Genomic DNA, 19,431 nt, shown 5'->3' on the forward strand with positions numbered 1-19,431 from the left:
AGACTAAGTGGGGGAAAGAATGACTAAATCTGAAATCCTAAAGCTAAAATACATTTCAGGAATGGTGTATTTGAAACCTCCTTAGATGCTTCTAATCTGAAGCAGCTTGGCTTAATTGTTCACATTTGGGCAAGCCAGGCAAGCTTGGGCCATCACTTCCTTACAAGTTTTCATAGCAGCCGAAGTTTGTCATTAACCTCTTTCTTCAAGTACCTGATCTGATTATTAAAACAAGTCATGTTGCAAAGGTGGACACACACTGTTCACCTTTCCTCATCTTTCCAACGACAAGGGGGCAGGGGAACATTTGGAAGAAGAAACATTTCTTAAATTTATTATCCTATGAACCATTTCCTAGGGAAGATGTAAAACCTGGACATTGAGGTTTTTAATATAAACTAATTCTGAATTTATCAATCTGAAATTCAATATAATAAAACAAGAATAAGAAGATCATTCATCAGTGTGATTAAATCAGGGATAAAAATACCTCCCTGAATTTTCCATAGTTTGTTTTAGCATCATCCTTTTCTGAGTACTTTTTGTAGAAATTATTTTGAATAGGTCAAGATTATTTCAGTTCTCAAAAAATGACTATAATGTGATAATATAGTCTTGTTGCCATGATCATTTGCAACTGTCCAGTCTACCAGTTTCTTAAACAATTTTTCAGCTTTGAATTGAGACTACTGCAGAGCATATTCTTGGCACAACAATCTAGACAGCTGTATGTTTAGTGTCCCAGAGTGTGGGACAGAGGGAAGCAAGGACAGGCAGGTACTCGATTTTCCCAGAGCAGCCACTGACACTTTGTCAACTGAAACAAAACTTAAGAAGTCTACTCAGTCCTCACATGGAGCAAGGGACAACAGACTGCCCAGTCAGAAAGCTCAGATGCATCCAGTGTTGAAAACAGCACTGCAACAAGAGAGGATTAGCTGATTGTCAGCAAGGACTAGATGGCAGAGTAGGCCTACATTGGGCTTTAGTGTTGGCTCTGTTACCAAAACTGATCCTGAATAAATCCCTTAATCCTGTGTCTTCAGTGGGAAAAAGTCAGAGTTGGATTAGGTGGTAAAAGGTTTTGTTTAGTCCAGCTTTGAGCCAGTTTTTAACCTTTTGCTTCTGAATACAGCAACTTGAGAACACTTCCTCCTAATAAATGGTGATCACTCTGCACCAAAATTTCATCACTTCATTAACAAATTTCAGTCAGTGGAAAAAAACTAAGCAGGGTCTTATGTATGGATGTAGCTTAACAACTGGGATGGGGAAAATAGTCTTATACTCCTGCTTTACTCCCCCACCCCAAATTTTTTACTTGTATTATCTACTCAGGGTGATTCTCATTTTTATAGAAAGGGAAAGAGGCATACAGAGGTTAGGTCTGTGGAAAATGGCAGAGTCCAAACTGGAGCCAAGCCTGTCAACAATCACAGCAGGCTTCTCCCCTAAAATTCCTCCTCCATCTGCCATGATACCTGACCACAGAAAGCGAGTCTTCATTGTGTCCTTAAGATTAACTGCTCTGCTTTCAAAACACTTTCAGAGAAGTAGTTTTTAAAAATTTCTCTCCTGCTTGCCTGGAAGAAGAGGTTAAGGAGAAAAGTCAAAATAAGCCATATACACAAATTCCAATGCACATGTGCTGAATTATTTAACATTAGCAAGGGCCAGATTGAATCTTGATAATGAAAATGAAGACACACAATATTTTCCTCAAGAAAATAAACATTTGGAAGAAGAAACATTTCTTTAAAAAAAGAAAGAAAATTTTTATTTTAAAAAGCCAGCCTGTTAAATAAGGTTTTGTGTCTATACTTTTACACTGTCAACCGCAATATTTTAAAATGCATTGAATATAATTCATTGAATGTCTAACATTATCTTCTTGCTGCAATTTAAAAGATACTAGGTTAAAAAAAAATTTACAGTTTTCATTCTGGTCTGTCCCCTTCCCTATCTGTATACTAAACCCATTTCTTTACATTTCAGATAAAGTGAAAAAGGGTCACAAAATCTTTAGGGTTGTGTGAAGAATAAGAATATGTCCAATAATTCTAAGCAAAACATAATTTCCTTTAAGGGCTTATCAGAAAAAGAAAAGGAGTTATTTATTGATAAGCAAAAATAGCAACTTCTCTCCCCATCTTCTCCCTATTGGTTTGTGTGGGCCAAATATCTATGGTTCTTTTTAATTAGCAAACACTACACAGACTGAGTATCTCACACTCAGTGCTAAGCTAGATGTGGATATAAATGAAACCACTAGGAATCAAAGGGGTAAAATTCCAGGAAAACAGCAACAAAAAAGATTCCAAGTCTCACAGTTTAAGTGAAGTTTTTGAAAAATTTAAGCTGAATTCAGATGCTGTATGAAATATCTTTCTACATTTAATTTAGTGAGGGGGCACTAATACATAGTTGTGTATTTTAATATTAATTTTTACAGTGAAAAAAATCGTATGTAATCTCAAAAGGGGCAATTATCTATGACTACGCAAAATGTATCTTTGGAAAGGGGAACAAAAATAGTAACTTAATGAAATCAACTCTCAAGCACTTACTTCTAATAAGCAACCCAAGAAAAGATACTGGAATGCATCTAGAAAAGCCAAGATGTTTTCAAAGTTTCATGCCTTAAATTTCCTAAATACATATCTAGCAGGCACATATGCCAAGCAACTATTGATGCTAGGAAAATATTTTAGTCAGGATTTTTTAAACCCCCAACTTTCAAATCTTCTAGTGACAATATGAAACAAAATTAATTTTAAATTTTAGATTTGCCTCAAAGCAGTTATTTTTATTTGTAATGGAACACTGAAAATGGATGAGTTAAGCAGAATAGTTTTAATAGTTAAGGCTCCCTAAAGACTAAAACTTAAGGCACATATTATAATCTTCATGACACTGTTAAAAGCAAAGATTTAAACAAAGAAACAAACACACAAACTGACTTCCTTTTCTCATTCTTTCTCAACCACTCCCTTTCCAAGGCTAGGCATTTTTAATCCAGGCTACTGGTAAGGAGTGAAACAAAAATTCCATCAATAAACCCCTGGTATGAGTCCCACAGAAATGTCCAGTATTTGCATTGAGCACCACTGGTAGATCACAGGCCAATAGAATATTTTGGGTCATGAGCTGCACCATTTACCCTTCAGTCCCACAGGTTCAAACTGGACTCTCTGCCTCTTTGGGGTCTCCTTCTGTGGCTTTATGCTCTGGAGATTCTGCTGCATCGGTGACTTCTTTTGGCTTCTCAGCAACATCTACATTGGTCTCCTCGTCTTTACCTTCATTTTTCTGCTGCTTCTCAGCTTTCTGTTCTTTTTCAAGAAGTCGGTAATTGATGCCCATGCCAATGAAAAGATAGATGCCTGCGACAATAAGGATTATGCCACATGCCCAGTATGTGTATTTGTAGTCTCCATATATGTCATTGAGACGACCTGAGAATGTAAAAAACAAAAGTTATGTGGGTAAACAATTATACCCTTTCCCGAATAAAATTTAAGGATCCATTCAAAGAGCCCATAAATGACAAATTAGTGTAAAAAGAAAGTGCTCAAAATTACTTGATCTTTTGTCTATGATGCCACACTGATTTGGAGTGTCCCCGCACATTGTTATCTTTAGCAACTTGAAAATGATTCAGTCAGTCAGTCAGTCAGTTCAGTCGCTCAGTCGTGTCTGACTCTCCACGACCCCATGAATCACAGCACGCCAGGCCTCCCTGTCCATCACCAACTCCCGGAGTACACTCAAACTCATGTCCACAGAGTCGGTGATGCCATCCAGCCATCTCATTCTCCGATTACATCGTGGTAATTTTGAATTGTAAAGTCCTTGAGGTCACCTGGGGCTCTCTAGTGGATCAGACAGTAAAGAATCTGCCTGAAATGCAGGAAACCTGTATTTGACCTCTGGGTCAAGAAGATTCCCTGGAGAAGGGAATAGCAACCCACTCCAGTATTCTTGTCTGGAGAATCCCAAGGACAGAGAAGCCTGGCAGGCTACAGTCCAAAGAGTAGGATACGGCTGAGTGACTAACACTTTACATCACTTAGAATCAGTTTTCTCAATATACAATGGAAAATTTTGCTCAAAAGAGGTTTAGGAGTCTTGCCCAAGGCCACAGAGGTAATTCCAGTCTCCCAGGCCAATGCACTTTTTCTGACATCTGCATTTCCCAAAAAGCATTCCTGGGGACACTCATCCTCTGCTAAAACATTAACTAACAGCAATACTTTCCACCATTCTGACCTCACAACAGGAAGATTGTATCATCATTCCCATTGTATAACATAAAAGCTGAAGAATAGAAACTTTAAGGAAGGTCACAAAGTTTTAAGTGAAACAGGTTGGCTTTAAACCCAGCGAGTTTGACTCTGAGGTGTGCACCCATAATTTCTGTGCTTCAGGCTACCACCCTAATGTTTTCATAATCAACTAAATTTGGAAATGACATACCATAGTCTTTTCTATTCAAGTTTTTATGAGGTCTGATATTAAAGACACTCATTTATTAGCAACTCATAAAACTAATATTAAGAAACTTTGGAAAACTCGACACATATAAAGGCTATAATAACCAATTCAAATATGATTCCATATGGTTTTCCAATGCAGGGCATCACTCACTCAACAATACTTCGTTTCTATATATCAATACAGCCCTGGGTCTGCTAAGCCCTGAGTTAAGAGTGAGCAAAGCAGATAACGTCCATAGTTCAACAGAGAAGAGAAATGTTAATAACCACACAGACTGTGACAAGTGCTACAGGAATGTTTGAAGGCAGAAAATAGGAGGTTTGGGCCAGTAAGAAGGGTCAGGAAGGCTTTTCTTTTCTTGGTAAATATTTATTAAATGCAAAAAAAGTTTATTAAAAAAAAATACTGCTAGGGGTTGGTTAAAAGTCTGTTAAGGAGAGGGCTTCCCTGGTGGTTTTCGCTGGTGAAGAATCCACCTTCCAATGCAGGAGACATGGGTTTGATGCCTAGATCAGGAACATCCCCTGGAGGAGAAAATGGCAACCCACCCCAGTATTCTTGCCTGGGAAATCCCATGGATAGAGGAGCCTTGCAGGGTACAGTTCTATAATAAGCAGGCATTAAAAATATTTTTTCTCTTTAAGGAAACTGATTGAAATGTAATCAGTGCAAAGAGGTTCCAAAAGGTCATTTATGGCACTGCACACATTTTCCATGAAAGAATGTGCTTTTACCTGTTCCCCCAAATAGCAAAATAGCTACCAGCAATGGTCTCTGTGTGGCGGGATAACAGGTTATTATTTTATTGCTTGTCGTTTTCTGTTAAAGCCTTAAAACATGCTAACAAAATAGTTTACCTCAGTGTGAAACTCAGTACCAGGAAGGTTTTTATCTTAAAAAATATTTATTTGACTGCACCAGGTCTTAGTTGCGGCATGCAAACCCTTAGTTGTAGCAATTGGGATCTGGTTCCCCAACCAGGGATTAAACCCAGGCCCCCTGCATTCGGAGCAAGGAGACTTAGTCACCGGACCACCAGGGAAGTCCCAGGAAGGCTTTTCTTAAAATGTAAACTTAACCAAGACTTACAGGATAAGAGTTAATCTAGGAGAAAGGAGATGGGAAAAGGATCCGGGCAGAGAACAGCCGGTGCAAAGGCAGGTGGCAGGAGGAAGCACCGGGTGAGAGGGGAAGCACAGAGAGCAAACTGCGTGGCAGGAAATGAGGCTGGAGAAGAAGGTGGGCTAGGCCATGCGGGAACCAGTAGCCACAGGAGGGAATTTCATCTTCACCCTAAGAACGCAGGAAGCAACTGGAGTGTTCTAAGAGACTGAAGAACAGCTAGAGCAAATATGGGTAAAGTTTGAAGTCTACTAAGATATGGATAAGAGCAGTAGTTCTGATGGAGGAAAAATGGGCAGATTAGAAAGAGATTTAGGAAGCAAAAATGGACAGGATTTAGAGTCTCCTTAGGTATAGGGAGGGCTTCCCTAGTGGCTCAGATGGTAAAGCGTCTGCCTACAATGTGGGAGATCCGGGTTCGATCCCTGGGTTGGGAAGACCCCTGGAGAAGGAAATGCAACCCACTCCAGTACTCTTGCCTGGAAAAATCCCATGGATGGAGAAGCCTGGTAGACTACAGTCCATGGGGTCGCCAAGTCAGACACGACTGAGCAACTTCACTTAGGTACAGGGAAGAGAGAGGGTAGAAAAGTTTTGACAGGTAAGTAATGGGTCTTCTGTCATGTATCCTTCCTGACTTTATAATTTGAAAAGCATGAGTCGCATCCAAAAGTCAAAATTATTGTTATATTTTGTATTAATGATAATTTTAAAATGTAAACTGGTTAGCATTCTTGAGAATAATACATCATATTTTATAGTCACTCACAAGCTGTGTGATCCTGAGCAAGTAAGTAATTTCACTTTCAGAAGCCTATTTCTTGGTTTATAAAATGAGAACAGTAATAGTCCAATATCATAGACTTGTAATATATGACAGAATATAGAAAATGATTAGTAGGACAGTTCCTAGTATACTATGAGTCCTCACCTACTGTACCTATGGTACCTACTGTTATTATTAACTTATTTTAATAAATATAAGTTTGCAGTAGTTTTTATTCTTCTTTCAATTTGATGATTCACCTTAATTCAAGTATTTGAGCAATTATGACATGATAAACACTATGTCAGCACTGAGGATACAGAAATGAGAAGAACTATCAAGCAGCTCACTGACTTTTGTTTCTATTATCTTCCTAATCTTCTCTGCCTGTTTTATGTTAATAGAACCATAGAAATTGGGAGACATACTGTACCTAAAACTGGTGGCCCCAGGAGTACAGGACAGCACTCAACAATGGTCACCAATCCCACAGCACTGGAGAATCTCTGGGGTCCAACAAGGTCCATCAGTGTTTCAAACAGTACTGAGCTGAGCCACCCAAAAGCAAATCCAAAGAATCCCGCGTAGATACAGAGCTCTACATAGGTAGAGGTTAAAGGTGCTGCCAGATGACACAGTCCATTTGCAATAATAGATGCAGCAAAAAAATACTGAACTCGAGGTCTTATCCATTTTGTGTTGGCTACAAGTCCCATAGAAGGTCTGGCTACCATGTCAACAAAAGCCAGAATGGAAAGAAGGAAGGCAGCCTTCTCACTAGAGTATTGCTTACTCTTGCCATAATTGCTAAGAAAGACCAATGGTGTAAACAGTCCAAAAAACATGAGCACATTTCCAGACAGGTAAAGCAAAAAGCCTCTATGCTTGAACAGGCTTAAGTCCAGGAATGTATTAAGTGTTTGGAAGATTGATTTTTTCTCTTCTTTGGGGTTTCCTCCAATGAGATCTGTATTTGCATCACTTGCCCCCTTTTTTGTCTCATACTTTCCAGCTTCCTGAAGGGATCCTTTAGACTTCTCTTTCTCTGCAGTGGTTGGCTTGGGCCCTATTGGTCTCATCAGAGCTCCAGCCACACAGCAGTTTAATAGTAAGCCCCCAAGAATTAGGAAGCTTCCTCTCCAGCCGTAGATCATAAAGAAAGCCTGGTTGAGGGGGGCCAGGGTAGAGAGGAACACAGGGCTGCCTGCCATGGCTAGTCCATTTGCCAGTGGTCGTCTCTTATAGAAATACTTGCCAATCATGGTCAAAGCCGGATTTAAGTTGAAGGCAAGCCCAAGACCTGGGGAGAAGAGAAAAAAGAATCATGTATTACAATAAATGTCAAGAGACATATTTTGCATTACTTAACCAGACAAAGAAATTAAAATAAGAGGTATATAATTCAAAAAGATACAAATAAAATGGAAAGATATTCTGTGCTCGTGGACTGGAAGAATCAACATTGTCAAAATCTCCTTACTACCTAAAGCAACCTACGTGTTCAGTGCAATCCCTATCAAAATCCCAAGGACATTTTTCACAGAAATAGAACAAAAAAATTCTGAAACATATAAGAAACCTCAAGAGAACCACTGTTCATCACAGCATTATTCTTCCTTTGGGGATCTTCCCCACCCAGGGATCAAACATGTGTCTCCTTCATCTCGTGCATTGCAAGCAGATTCTGGACCGCTGAACCCAGTTGATAAATATATGCAACTGAATATTACTCAGCCATAAAAAAGAACAGAAAAAAATTGCTATTTGCAACAACATAGATGGACTAGGAGGGCATTATGCTGTGAAATAAGTCAGTGTAAGGCAAATACTGTACGTTACCACTTATATGTGGAATCTAAACAATACAAACTAGCAAATATAACAAGAAAAAAATAGACTCATAGAGAATAACCTGGATGTTGTACCAGGTAATTCCTGCTTTATGTTTAATACTCTCTGGTGCTCCAATAGATGTCTATTCCCTGGTAAGAGGAATAGGTAATAAAATAGTAACCAGTGACCACTCTTGCAACAAACTGCAGAACACATGTTATCTACAACTATTGACTATTCTTAGGACAAGAAATACAATGATTTCTTTAAATTCATTCATTTATTCAACAATGTATACCTACTGTATGACAGCAGTTTCTTTAAAAATTTGACTTTCTATTGCTTGTCAAAATGATAATCAGCTAATTTCTATGAAGGACTTTCATTCAAAAGATCTGAAAGACCAATGAAGGTGAATATTAAATAACCAGCAATATATCAATGCTTGAAAATGAATCAACTCACCTCCAATGACTCCAACAGAAAAGTAAAGTTCCTGCACAGTGTTACAGAAGGAAGCAGCAATCAAGCCACTGCCAGACAAGATGCCACCAACAATCATGACAGGGCGACTGCCATATTTATTCACCAGGACACTGCTGATAGGACCTAAAAGATAACCAAACGTTCAGTAGTACACAGGCACTGATCAGTGCATTAAATGACAAGTCCTCCAAAATTAGCAGATACACAAAGGCAAAGATAAAAATATTGCTACTTATAATTATTTCATAATCTTATAGGTATGTGTGCTGGAAAATAAAGATGGTAAAAGAATCATTAACTGTGTACCTTCTGACTTGAAACATTGGATGGAATTTTACTAAAATATAAGACTCTAGTCTATCCTTAATCTTTCTCTTATAAGGCAGAATAGGCTGAAAACACCTTGATAACATGTTCATAAGATTCTTGATTTATCAAGGATATGATCAACACATATTTAGTAAGTTTGGCTCTATATTTTTGGACAGGCAGACTTATGTGGTTTGTGTCATATTTTTTTAAAAACAAGAAAAAGCAAAGGCAAAAATAATTATTTTTTCCAAATTCAGTAGTTTTGTGATTAGGACATCTAAATTTAAAACAAAACTGTTCCTAATTATACCTCTGTATCTCAGGTACTGAATTGAATGGAATGCCTTTCAACCTGTTTCTCTGCTTATATTTTGTGGTACCAAAACTATGAAAAAATGTTCGTAGGAGAAGATTTAGTCAGATAATGATCAAAACATCATCAGGTCTAACAATGCAAACAAGATTAAATTTTCTAAGCTAAAGATATGCATACCAAAAAATCAGTTTTTAACATGAGAGAAGAAACCAAATAAACGTGTAGTGTTATAAGGATCACAAAAGGATTTTGTGCATTTCATGTATTTTTCAAATACAAAAAAATCAAATGGCCTCTCTCTACTTGAAACTGTAATTCCCCCTTTTAAGTCTTAATTATGAGTCTTATCCAAAGCAAACAATGTTTCAAAAGCTGTTACACAACTTTTAAGTAGACTATTGATTACAAACTTGAATGACATTCCACATTCACTGAATTTCATTTATTTATAAGAATACTTACATCCCTACTTCATGGCTCTGGACATGACAACTTTGTTTACATGACACCTGGTTAAGGCAGATGACTGCAAACAAGAAAGGGTCACTGCAAGGATCATCAGGGAAGGGGACACAAGGAGAAGAACTGATATTTGAACTTGCGACATCACAAAGCTAGCAAGAACCAAGTTTCAAAACTATCCCATTTTCTCTCCATTATATATGTGTTTCTGGAACTATGGTTTCAGAGTTACAAAGCAGAAGACATACAAATTCAAATTTTTCTTCCACTAGCACAGTAAATTCTGACATCATTCTGTTTATTGTATCTTAGCTCCCTAGAAGATATAGTAAGTCTATTTTTAAAAACAGAATACACATATTCTGAATATGGTATGTATATACCATATATATGGGGCTTCCTTAGTGGCTCAGAGGGTAAAGAGTCTGCCTGCAATGCGGGAGACCCAGTTTGATCCCTGGGTTGGGAAGATCCCCTGGAGAAGGAAATGGCAAACCACTCCAGTATTCTTACCTGGAGAATCCCATGGATGGAGGAGCCTGGGAGGCTACAGTCCATGGGGTTGCAGAGTCGGACACGACTAGCGACTTCACTTTCTTTTCACTATACTATATGTATGTGTGTATGTTCAGTCATGTCTGACTCTGTGGGACCCCGTGGACTGTAGCCTGCCAGACTCCTCTGTGGGATTTCCCAGGCAAGAAGATCAAACCCAGTCTCTTGCATCTCCTGCCTTGGCAGGCAGATTCTTTACCACTGTGCCACTAGGAAGCCCTATATATATATATATATATACACACATACATAAAATAAACACGCAAAAAGTAATTAAAGCTTTTGATATCCTAGTATTTCAGAGGACCAATTCTCTTTAAAAGGCTGGGTCAAGAGATGGCTGCAAGAGAGACTTCAGCCTCAACCAGGGATGTGTCTAAAGAAGTTTTCATCAAACTTCTAAGTCACTTCATGAAAATATTAGGCCACAGCTGGTTTGGAAATAATTTGAATTTACAGTTTGTATATGATGAAAGAAATATTGAAAAAATATCATTAGTCATTAAACAGATTTTTGTATAATCAGAGTTACAAAGCTCAAAAAAGATGCTGTGAAGTAAAAGTTAATGCTGTAAAGTTTGAAGTATTTTAAGTTAGGAATGTTAAGATGACATTACTGTGGAACTAAAAATATGTAAATTCATACTTTCATGTTAAAAACGAGGGGAAAAAACAAAAACCCAGCAACCTACGAGTAGGTAACTAAGATTCTCTCCTTTAAAATTTTAATTTAACAAGAACCAGTATGTATCTGTGAACCAAAGCACACAAAAAAGAAATTAAGAAGAGAAAAGGAAGGAAGAAGGCAGGCAGGCATGAACCCTAAACTACTCCTAAAGCAAAATGATCAGGGTTGAGGGCATGGCCCAAATGCACAAGTTAAAGGTTAAGGCAGTTTTAAAAATAATTCTTAAAGGGGCCTACCACCTAGGAGTCAAAAGAAAATAACCCATTTGGTAAAAATTATGCCACAAGGCTCTTGATATGCAATTTGTCTCTCAGAGTTATTTCAGGAAGGATGACCCCAATTAGCTATCATTAAAATAGAGAAGGGTACAGTTTATAGGCTATTATAACACAAATTCAAAGAAATGTGCTAGTTTTATCTCTGGGTGAAAATAAAAGAAGAAACTGTTTTCCCAAAAGAAAAGTGTCATGTGCAATCAGCACTAGTGACATCACTTACTTCTGATGCAAAATGCAAGCAGCTTTCAAGCTCTTGCTCTCAGAATTACAACATGTGAACCTGTTGTTTGTAGTCAGCTTAAAAATACTCTGAACACCTGGAGTACCTCTAGATAATATCTATATCAATTTCTTCAAGCCATCAGAGTCAAAATCTGATTAGAAATCCTAGCAGATGGAGTTCAGAGCCTCCAAAATTAATGGTTTTCAGAAGCTAGAAAATGTCCAAAATCCCTTTTAATTTCTCTGGACTCATGAAAAACAAGTAATATAATTTAGAACTTCTGGTCTCTTTGCTGCTGCTGCTAAGTCACTTCAGTCGTGTCCAACTCTGTGTGACCCCACTGACGGCAGCCCACCAGGCTCCCCCGTCCCTGGGATTCTCCAGGCAAGAACACTGGAGTGGGTTGCCATTTCCTTCTCCAGTGTGTGAAAGTGAAAAGGGAAAGTGAAGTCGCTCAGTCGTGTCCGACCCTTAGCGACCCCACGGACTGCAGCCTACCAGGCTCCTCCATCCGTGGGATTTTCTAGGCAAGAGTACTGGAGTGGCTTGCCATTGCCTTCTCCTCTGGTCTCTTTAAAAGTACTTAATTTTAGGTACTTTCCTATAGGCCCAGTGATTATAACTTCCCCTTCCAGGGGGTGTGCGTTTGATCCCTGGACAGGGAGCAAAGATCCCACATGCCTTGTGGCCAAAAAACAGAAGCAATGTTTTAAGAAATTCAACAGACTTTAAAAAAGGCCAGGATCAAAAAAATAAAAAAAAAAAAGTACTTAATCTTATAACAGACAAAACAGGCATGCATTCAAAATTTAAAAAGCATAAAGAAACATTCGGCGGAAAAAAAATAAATCTTCCCACTTTATCTCCCCTTAAGGCAGCTAGGTTACCCTGTTTCTGTGTAATGAGATTAAGCACTGAACTAAATTATGACCTCAAATACTTATTCCTGTTTCAGTAGTTGTTCACATTATTGTCTCAACAGGATGACTTTTCAAGGAATCAAGATCAGTGTCCTCTATAACTTAGACCTAGCCAGTGAGGAATATGTGTGTACAGCTTGGTAAATATGGGTTAAAAAAATATATATATTGGTTGAATCTGCCACCAGTTTAGAAGCCTAAGTCTAAGGTTTTACAGATGAAATACAGAATCTCTCTTTTTTTTAAAAACACAGAATCTTTTTAAAGGCCTTATGTGAAAATAATTTGAGGTACTAGTGAAAGTCGCTCAATCATGTCTGACTCTTTGAGACCCCGTGGACTAATACAGTCCATGGAATTCTCCAGGCCAGAATACTGGAGCAGGTAGCCTTTCCCTTCTCGCCATGGGATCTTCCCAACCCAGGGATCAAACCCAGGTCTGATTGCAGGTGGATTTTTTACAAGCTGAGCCACAGGGAAGCCCAACAATATTGGAGTGGGTAGCGAGTGGATCTTTCCGACCCAGGAATCAACTGGGGTCTCTTGCATTGCAGGTGGATTCTTTACCAACTGAGCTATCAGGGAAATTCCTGAGGTACTAAATTATCATTAAAAAAAGGTGAAAGCTTGGCTACATAATCAACATGTGAACTGTCAATCCCAGTAAATAAATACACTTAACTTTAGAATCTCTGCTAACTAAGCAACTACTTATTTTATTATTACGGGAGGTTTTGACTTTTATATGTTAAATTGTGATTTGATGTTCCAAGGCAAACAAATAACCCCAGTTACTTTAAATGATGCTAAAGCAACTTACTCTCCACATTTCTTTCACTCCTTTACAACATGTCGAAGAAAACAGGATAAAAAATGATAAAACTTAAGCTAAGATGCAGCTGAAATGCTTTAGAACTAATTACATCACAAGGAACTTTAAAACAAGGAGGGGATTTTTATCCAGTTCTTTAATTCTAACACCATGAAAAGATTTTTACGTGAGACTCTGAACTGTGATATTCAAGTTAGCCTGATTTACTTTAATCCTCCCAACATCAATTAAAAAGAATCTTTATTAACATTTATATCAAGAATCTGGCAGGAACAATAAGCAAAATCAGTTATGCACATAAAATTTTTCTAAGAGCTTTAAGTTCAATGATACTGAGCTGGAACAAAACCTAATAATTTCTTATTTCTGTTTTTGGAACACTATAGTGCAACAAGCAAAGCAAGAGTTGTCATTGTTAATAAAATAAAAAATGTGATTATTTTAAACACAAAGCTTTAAGGAATATCATTTCAAACACCTCATGAATAAAACATTTTTTAAAAAGTTACCTAAAACAGAGTATCTGGTTGCTTGGTGAAAATCAAAACAACAGGCCTTAGTGGGTACTCACCTCCACCATACATGACAGCCAACATGATGGAAGATATCCATGACACTTCACTGGTGGTGGCCTTAAATATACCTTCAATTTCTTTGAAGAACACAGTAATAGATTTGGGAAATGCATAAGAGAAGCCGATGGAAATGAAAGCTCCAACTACCACTGCCCACCCCCAGCCTCCATCTGGGGGGGTGTATCCAACTGGACCTCCAACTGCTGGTGGCATTGTAAATGTTGATAAATTCCAAAATGCAGTTCAAATCCAAGTATCTAAACAATACAAAATTTAAATGCAATGTCAGCAATAAAGCACTCGCATCTAGTACCCCCAACAGCAAAGCACATTTTACACCTAGCTCTAAAGTAACAGAACTACTTTTCAACACTCTATGAAAGTTTTAGGTTTTAATACAGGCTTTGTAAGTTTTTCCCCTTTCTCCTGTATTCTTCAATAAGTAGGCACCTGACTTACTAGATACGTAGCAATTTGCAAAACACAAGATCATTCTGAACACATAAGAATTGCACTTAATGAGCTGGAAAATAATTTCAGTTTCCTTTTATCTATCCAATTTCTTTGGTTAAACTCCCAAACAACACACAAGTTGAACTATAAAGTCAAAAGATAGTAGTTTCAAATAAAAGATTACCCTTTTTCTTGAAGCCACCGAATACTAATATGTAGCAAGGTTTAGACAGAGTCTGAGTAGTTTTGGAAAAGATGGGAGTGGGTGTTTGATAGTAGGCTTACCTGTTTTCTCATGAAGGTCTCCTTTAATTTATTTAGAGCCAGTTTCCACCCTATGTTTAACTCATCCTACGACAGTATGTGAGTATGTCTACTTCAAATTACCTTCACTCAGACTGTATTACTACAATAAATACAGGTCATAGATGACAAGCTCACTCTTGGCTGCAGCATTCTTCACTCTAAAACACAAATCCCTAACTTCACACTGAAGGAGTAATATATTAGTTATTTCCTAAATACTGTTCTTTCCAATCCATCTGAACACTTCAAATCTGATTTAAGATACTGGACACTGTAGGGGTAGGGAGAAGACAGTCCCAAAGGAAGGTTTCTGTAAAGGCAAGGATATAGGTTTCATCACTTCTACAACATTGTACTAAAGGTTCTAAGCCAGCTTGTGCAGGCAAGAGAAAGAAATTACAGGCATAAAGACTAGAAAGGAAGAAGTAAACCTGTCTTCATTCACAGATGAAAAATTGTCTATGTGCATAATGCTAAGGAATAAACAAAAAAAAGTATTAGAACTAAATATGAACTTAACTAGATAGATCTCAGGATATAAGACCAATAAATTGAAATCAACTCGTTAAGCCAATTTTGAGTTTTCCATTCATCTAATTGGGCTTCCCTTGTGGTTCAGCTGGTAAAGAATTCACCTATAATGTGGAAGACCTGGGTAGGGTGGGTTAGGACATCCCCTGGAGAAGGGGAAGGCTACCCACTTCAGTATTCTGGCCTGGAGAATTCCACGGACTACAGTCCAAGAGGTCGCAAAGAGTCGGACATGACTGAGCGACTTTCACTTCACTTCACTTTATTATGGAAAAAAAAGAAAAAGCACTTGAATTTTTTCAAAGAAGCACTAAAAAGATCAATTTGCCTCAGAATGTTTATACACAGAGACACCCACACACAGGCAGTAGAGTCACTTTAACACATCAAGCTCTGACTCGAACTGCTAATACGTGCTGGACGTGATTAGCTGCCAGCTATGATTTGTCCCAGTTAGTTATAGCAGTTACAATTTTTAGTCACTAAGACTTGCCTCATCAAGTTAATAATATCTTATTCCACTGTGTCAAAATTAAGATTTAAGATTTGAAGCTTTAAAAAGATTCATTAGGAAATAAGTGTAAGAAATGAGTATCCAAATTTTGAAAGAAAGAACACTTCAAAAAACCAGACATGGATTCAACAGTTTGCCACCACCCAAAAAATGGTTGTCCTTCCTAACTTAAAAATTCTGACAGTACATAATAGAAAGTGTGTAATATCATCTAAACAATTTTCTTTCAAACTGACCAAACCTGAGCTATAAACAAAAGGGTTCATTCAAAAAGTAAAATATGTGAACAGGCCTCCTTGTACAGTATTCAGAGCCCCAATGAGAAGAGGGAATGCGCAAGTCCAGAGGCTAAAAGAGATTAAAGTTTTATATTTTAATCCTTACAGTGTGCACAGTAGCCTTCCTATTAGCATAGCTATTAGTTTATGACTCTCCAGTAGTTGCCTGATAGTGATAGAAGATTTTTTTTTTAAGTGATAAGATAATGAGAAAGTTCTTCATTAACTGACTTGGAAAGAATATAAAACAGTAAATAATCCTAACTTTTCTTAGCAAAAATGGTGACAAGAACCACCTTCCAGATTTTCTGATTTCTCTCCTTTTCTCATAACTCTCAGGAATTGTGCAAGTAAGCAATTGGGAATTCAAAGTTGAGCTTCCTACCCCTCATGCTCTGCCCCTACTCCAGAAGGGTTATAAAAGCCCCTGCAAATAGCATTCATTATGTTCTCTACACTTTTTCCATCAACATTTAAAACAAAGCCATTGTTATTTCCTAAAATGACAATGGCCTGTATGTGAACTTAAAAGAGCAGAAAGTACCTAAAACCAATTATCGAAAAGAATTTACCAAGTGTAGACCAGTTTTACGTTTCAAAATCACACAGAAACATTCAGATCCAGAAAGGCTGATTAACTGAAGCTGTTGATGCTAAAGGAGCCAATCTACTGCTCTTTATAACTGGCCCCCAGTCCAGCTTCCCGGCTTTCAGAACCACTTGCCCCAAGGTAGATTGCAAGATTCAAGGTCTAGGAAACCTCCTTTGACTTTTCTATTTTGAAATGGAATACAATGAAGAAAACTGAAACAAACTTTTTAAAAACTACAAACAAGCAGAAGGCACCAAAGAAAATGAGACAGGAGGGAAGGGGACAGGGCATAAGCTTTTTTTTTGTTTCCCTGCAAGATCTTAGTTCCCTGGCCAGGGATTAAACCCTGGCCAGGAAAGCACCAAGCCCTATCCACTGGACTGCCAGAGAATGCACAGGAATCAACTTTTAAAAGGTCATAGCTGTTCAGGACAAAAACTGGTTAGAACAGATCAGGCCCAAGATGGTGGAAGTTTCAACTTCATGGACCTTCAGCATCCTTACAGATTCATTGTTACATATTAGCATATGCTACATGAACACACCCATACACGCTATGACAGTTCCAGAGTGGGTGGTGGCCCGATTCCTGAAAATCCCTGCTCCTTCCCCACAAAAAAATGGAATAATCCTCCCCCATAGTGAAATTAGCCAGCCCATAAAAACACCCTCCTCCCCTGGGGCAGCTCTCACATTCTGATACAGCCCACACTCTATGGAGTGTAATCTCCCAGTGCTGCTCTTGCCTTTTGAGATGGACCACATTTTATCTATGGGATGTGTATTTCCCAGGGCATCTCACCTTCTGAGGTGGCACATACTTTGTCTATGGAGTGTTTATCTCCTTAATGGGCTTCCCTGATAGCTCAGTTGATAGAGAATCTGCCTGCAATGCAGGAGACCCTAGTTCAATCCCTAGGTTGGGAAGATCCCCTGGAGAAGGGAAAGGCTACCCACTCCAGTATTCTGGCCTGGGAAATTCCATGGACTGTATAGACCATGTGGTCACAAAGTGTCGGACACTACTGAGCAACTTTCACTTCATTTTAAATAAAACAAAACTGTTTTTCCCACTTAGTTTTGGGGCAGAGCCTCTTGCCTACCCGCTTGTATCCTTCCAGGCATCCTAAACTTAAATCTATTTGTCAATTGCTTTGCCTCTTGCTGAATTCCTTCTGCACTGAGACATAAAGAACCTGAGGTCAAGTGTGTGGTTTCAGCTGAGATTGTGGATTTGTTCAGTTCAGTCGCTCAACTGACTCTTTGTGATCCCATGGACTGCAGCACGCCAGGCCTCCCTGTCCATCACCAACTCCTGGAGTTTACTCAAACTCATGCCCACTGAGTTGGTGATGCCATCCAACCATCTGTCATCCCCTTCTCCTCCCAACTTCCCCAGCATCCCTGATCTTTCCCAGCATCAGGGTCTTTTCAAATGAGTCAGCTCTTTGCATCAGGTGGCCAAAGTATTGGAGTTTCAGCTTCAACATCAGTCCTTCCAATGAATATTCGGGACTGATTTCCTTGAGTTTGGACTGGTGGGGTCTCCTTGCAGTCCAAGGGACTCTAGAGAAGAGTCTTCTCCAACACCAAAGTTCAAAAGCATCAATTCTTCGGCATTCAGCTTTCTTTATAGTCCTAGACCAGAGTTTGTGTGTTCAAGTCCCATCTGAGAGATATGTATGGGTTCGAGGTGTGCAGTTTCAAAAGGATAAATACTACTGTAACTGGTTAGGCCAACACTCAGCAGTTTTGAAATGCATGATTTTAATCAAATGGCATATAAAGAACTTTTAAGAATCTCCCTTATCATTCAAGGTAAACCCAACCAACATTATAAGAAATTATACATAACACCCTAGAAGAGAAATGAACTATTTTCTAACTAGAATGCTTCGGAATACATGAAAATTGATTCTAAAATCTTGCTTTTAGTTTAACACATATTTAGGAGATCCAACCAGTCCATTCTAAGGGAGATCGATCCTGGGTGTTCACTGGAAGGACTGATGCTAAAGCTGAAACTGCAATACTTTGGCCACCTCATGCGACGAGTTGACTCACTGGAAAAGACTCTGATGCTGGGAAAGGTTGGGGGCGGGAGGAGAAGGGGACGACCGAGAATGAGATGGCTGGATGGCATCACTGACTCTGTGGACATGAGTTTGAGTGAACTCCGGGAGTTGGTGATGGACAGGGAGGCCTGGCGTGCTGTGGAGAGTCGGACACGACTGAGCGACTGAACTGAACTGATAATTCCCAAAATGTCAACAGTTGTTACTATTTACACAGCTAAAAATCATTTACATGATCAGATCATCCTATGAATAAGGTTTTTGATCTAAAGCAATTTTAAACAGATGTTGTTGGAAAAGAGAGTTTAATGGTCAGCTTCTTCAGATGGTTGTGTATATTCTGTTACCCAAAGTTGAGAAGTGATGCCTCCTTGAGACCTCCCCTGACTTCCAAAGTGCAGGTTCAAACAGTTGCTAATCAGGAAAGGGAGAAAATTAAGAAACCAGGATCAGTCAAGAAACAACAGTTCAGTTCAGTTGTTCAGTGCGTCCAACTCTTTTCAACCCCACGGACTGCAGCATGCCAACCTTCCTTGTCCATCACCAACTTCTGGAGCTAGCTCAGTCTTATGTCCATTGAGTCCATGATGCCACCCAACCATCTCATCCTCGTCCCCTTCTCCTGCCTTCAATCTTTCCCAGCATCAGGGTCTTTTCCAATAAGTCAGTTCTTTGCATCGGGTGCCCAAAGTATTGGAGTTTCAGCTTCAACATCAGTCCTTCCAATGAATATTTAGAACTGATTTCCTTTAGGATTGACTAGTTTATCTCCTTGCAGTTCAAGGGACTGTCAAGAGACTTCTCCAACACCACAGTT

The 19,431-nt window shown here is 38.7% G+C and overlaps 1 protein-coding gene across 2 annotated transcripts in view; it reads right to left on the reverse strand.

Moving 5' to 3' along the window:
• Positions 1-1,750: 1,750 nt before the first annotated feature.
• SLC16A1 (solute carrier family 16 member 1) overlaps positions 1,751-19,431 on the reverse strand; it is a 31,602-nt gene continuing 13,921 nt past the window's right edge. For both annotated transcript variants that reach the window (XM_055401552.2, XM_055401551.2), the window contains exons 2-5: positions 13,862-14,122; positions 8,684-8,827; positions 6,819-7,685; positions 1,751-3,455 (exon numbers count right to left, since the gene is read on the reverse strand). In XM_055401552.2, the coding sequence (XP_055257527.1) occupies positions 3,178-3,455; positions 6,819-7,685; positions 8,684-8,827; positions 13,862-14,078 (1,506 nt within the window). In that variant the 5' untranslated portion in view covers positions 14,079-14,122 and the 3' untranslated portion in view covers positions 1,751-3,177. The remainder of the gene's footprint in view (positions 3,456-6,818; positions 7,686-8,683; positions 8,828-13,861; positions 14,123-19,431) is intronic.

Source organism: Moschus berezovskii, chromosome 4 (assembly GCF_049115385.1).
Source record: "Moschus berezovskii isolate FMDL1 chromosome 4, NW_MosBer_1.0, whole genome shotgun sequence".
Classification (NCBI taxonomy): domain Eukaryota; kingdom Metazoa; phylum Chordata; class Mammalia; order Artiodactyla; family Moschidae; genus Moschus; species Moschus berezovskii.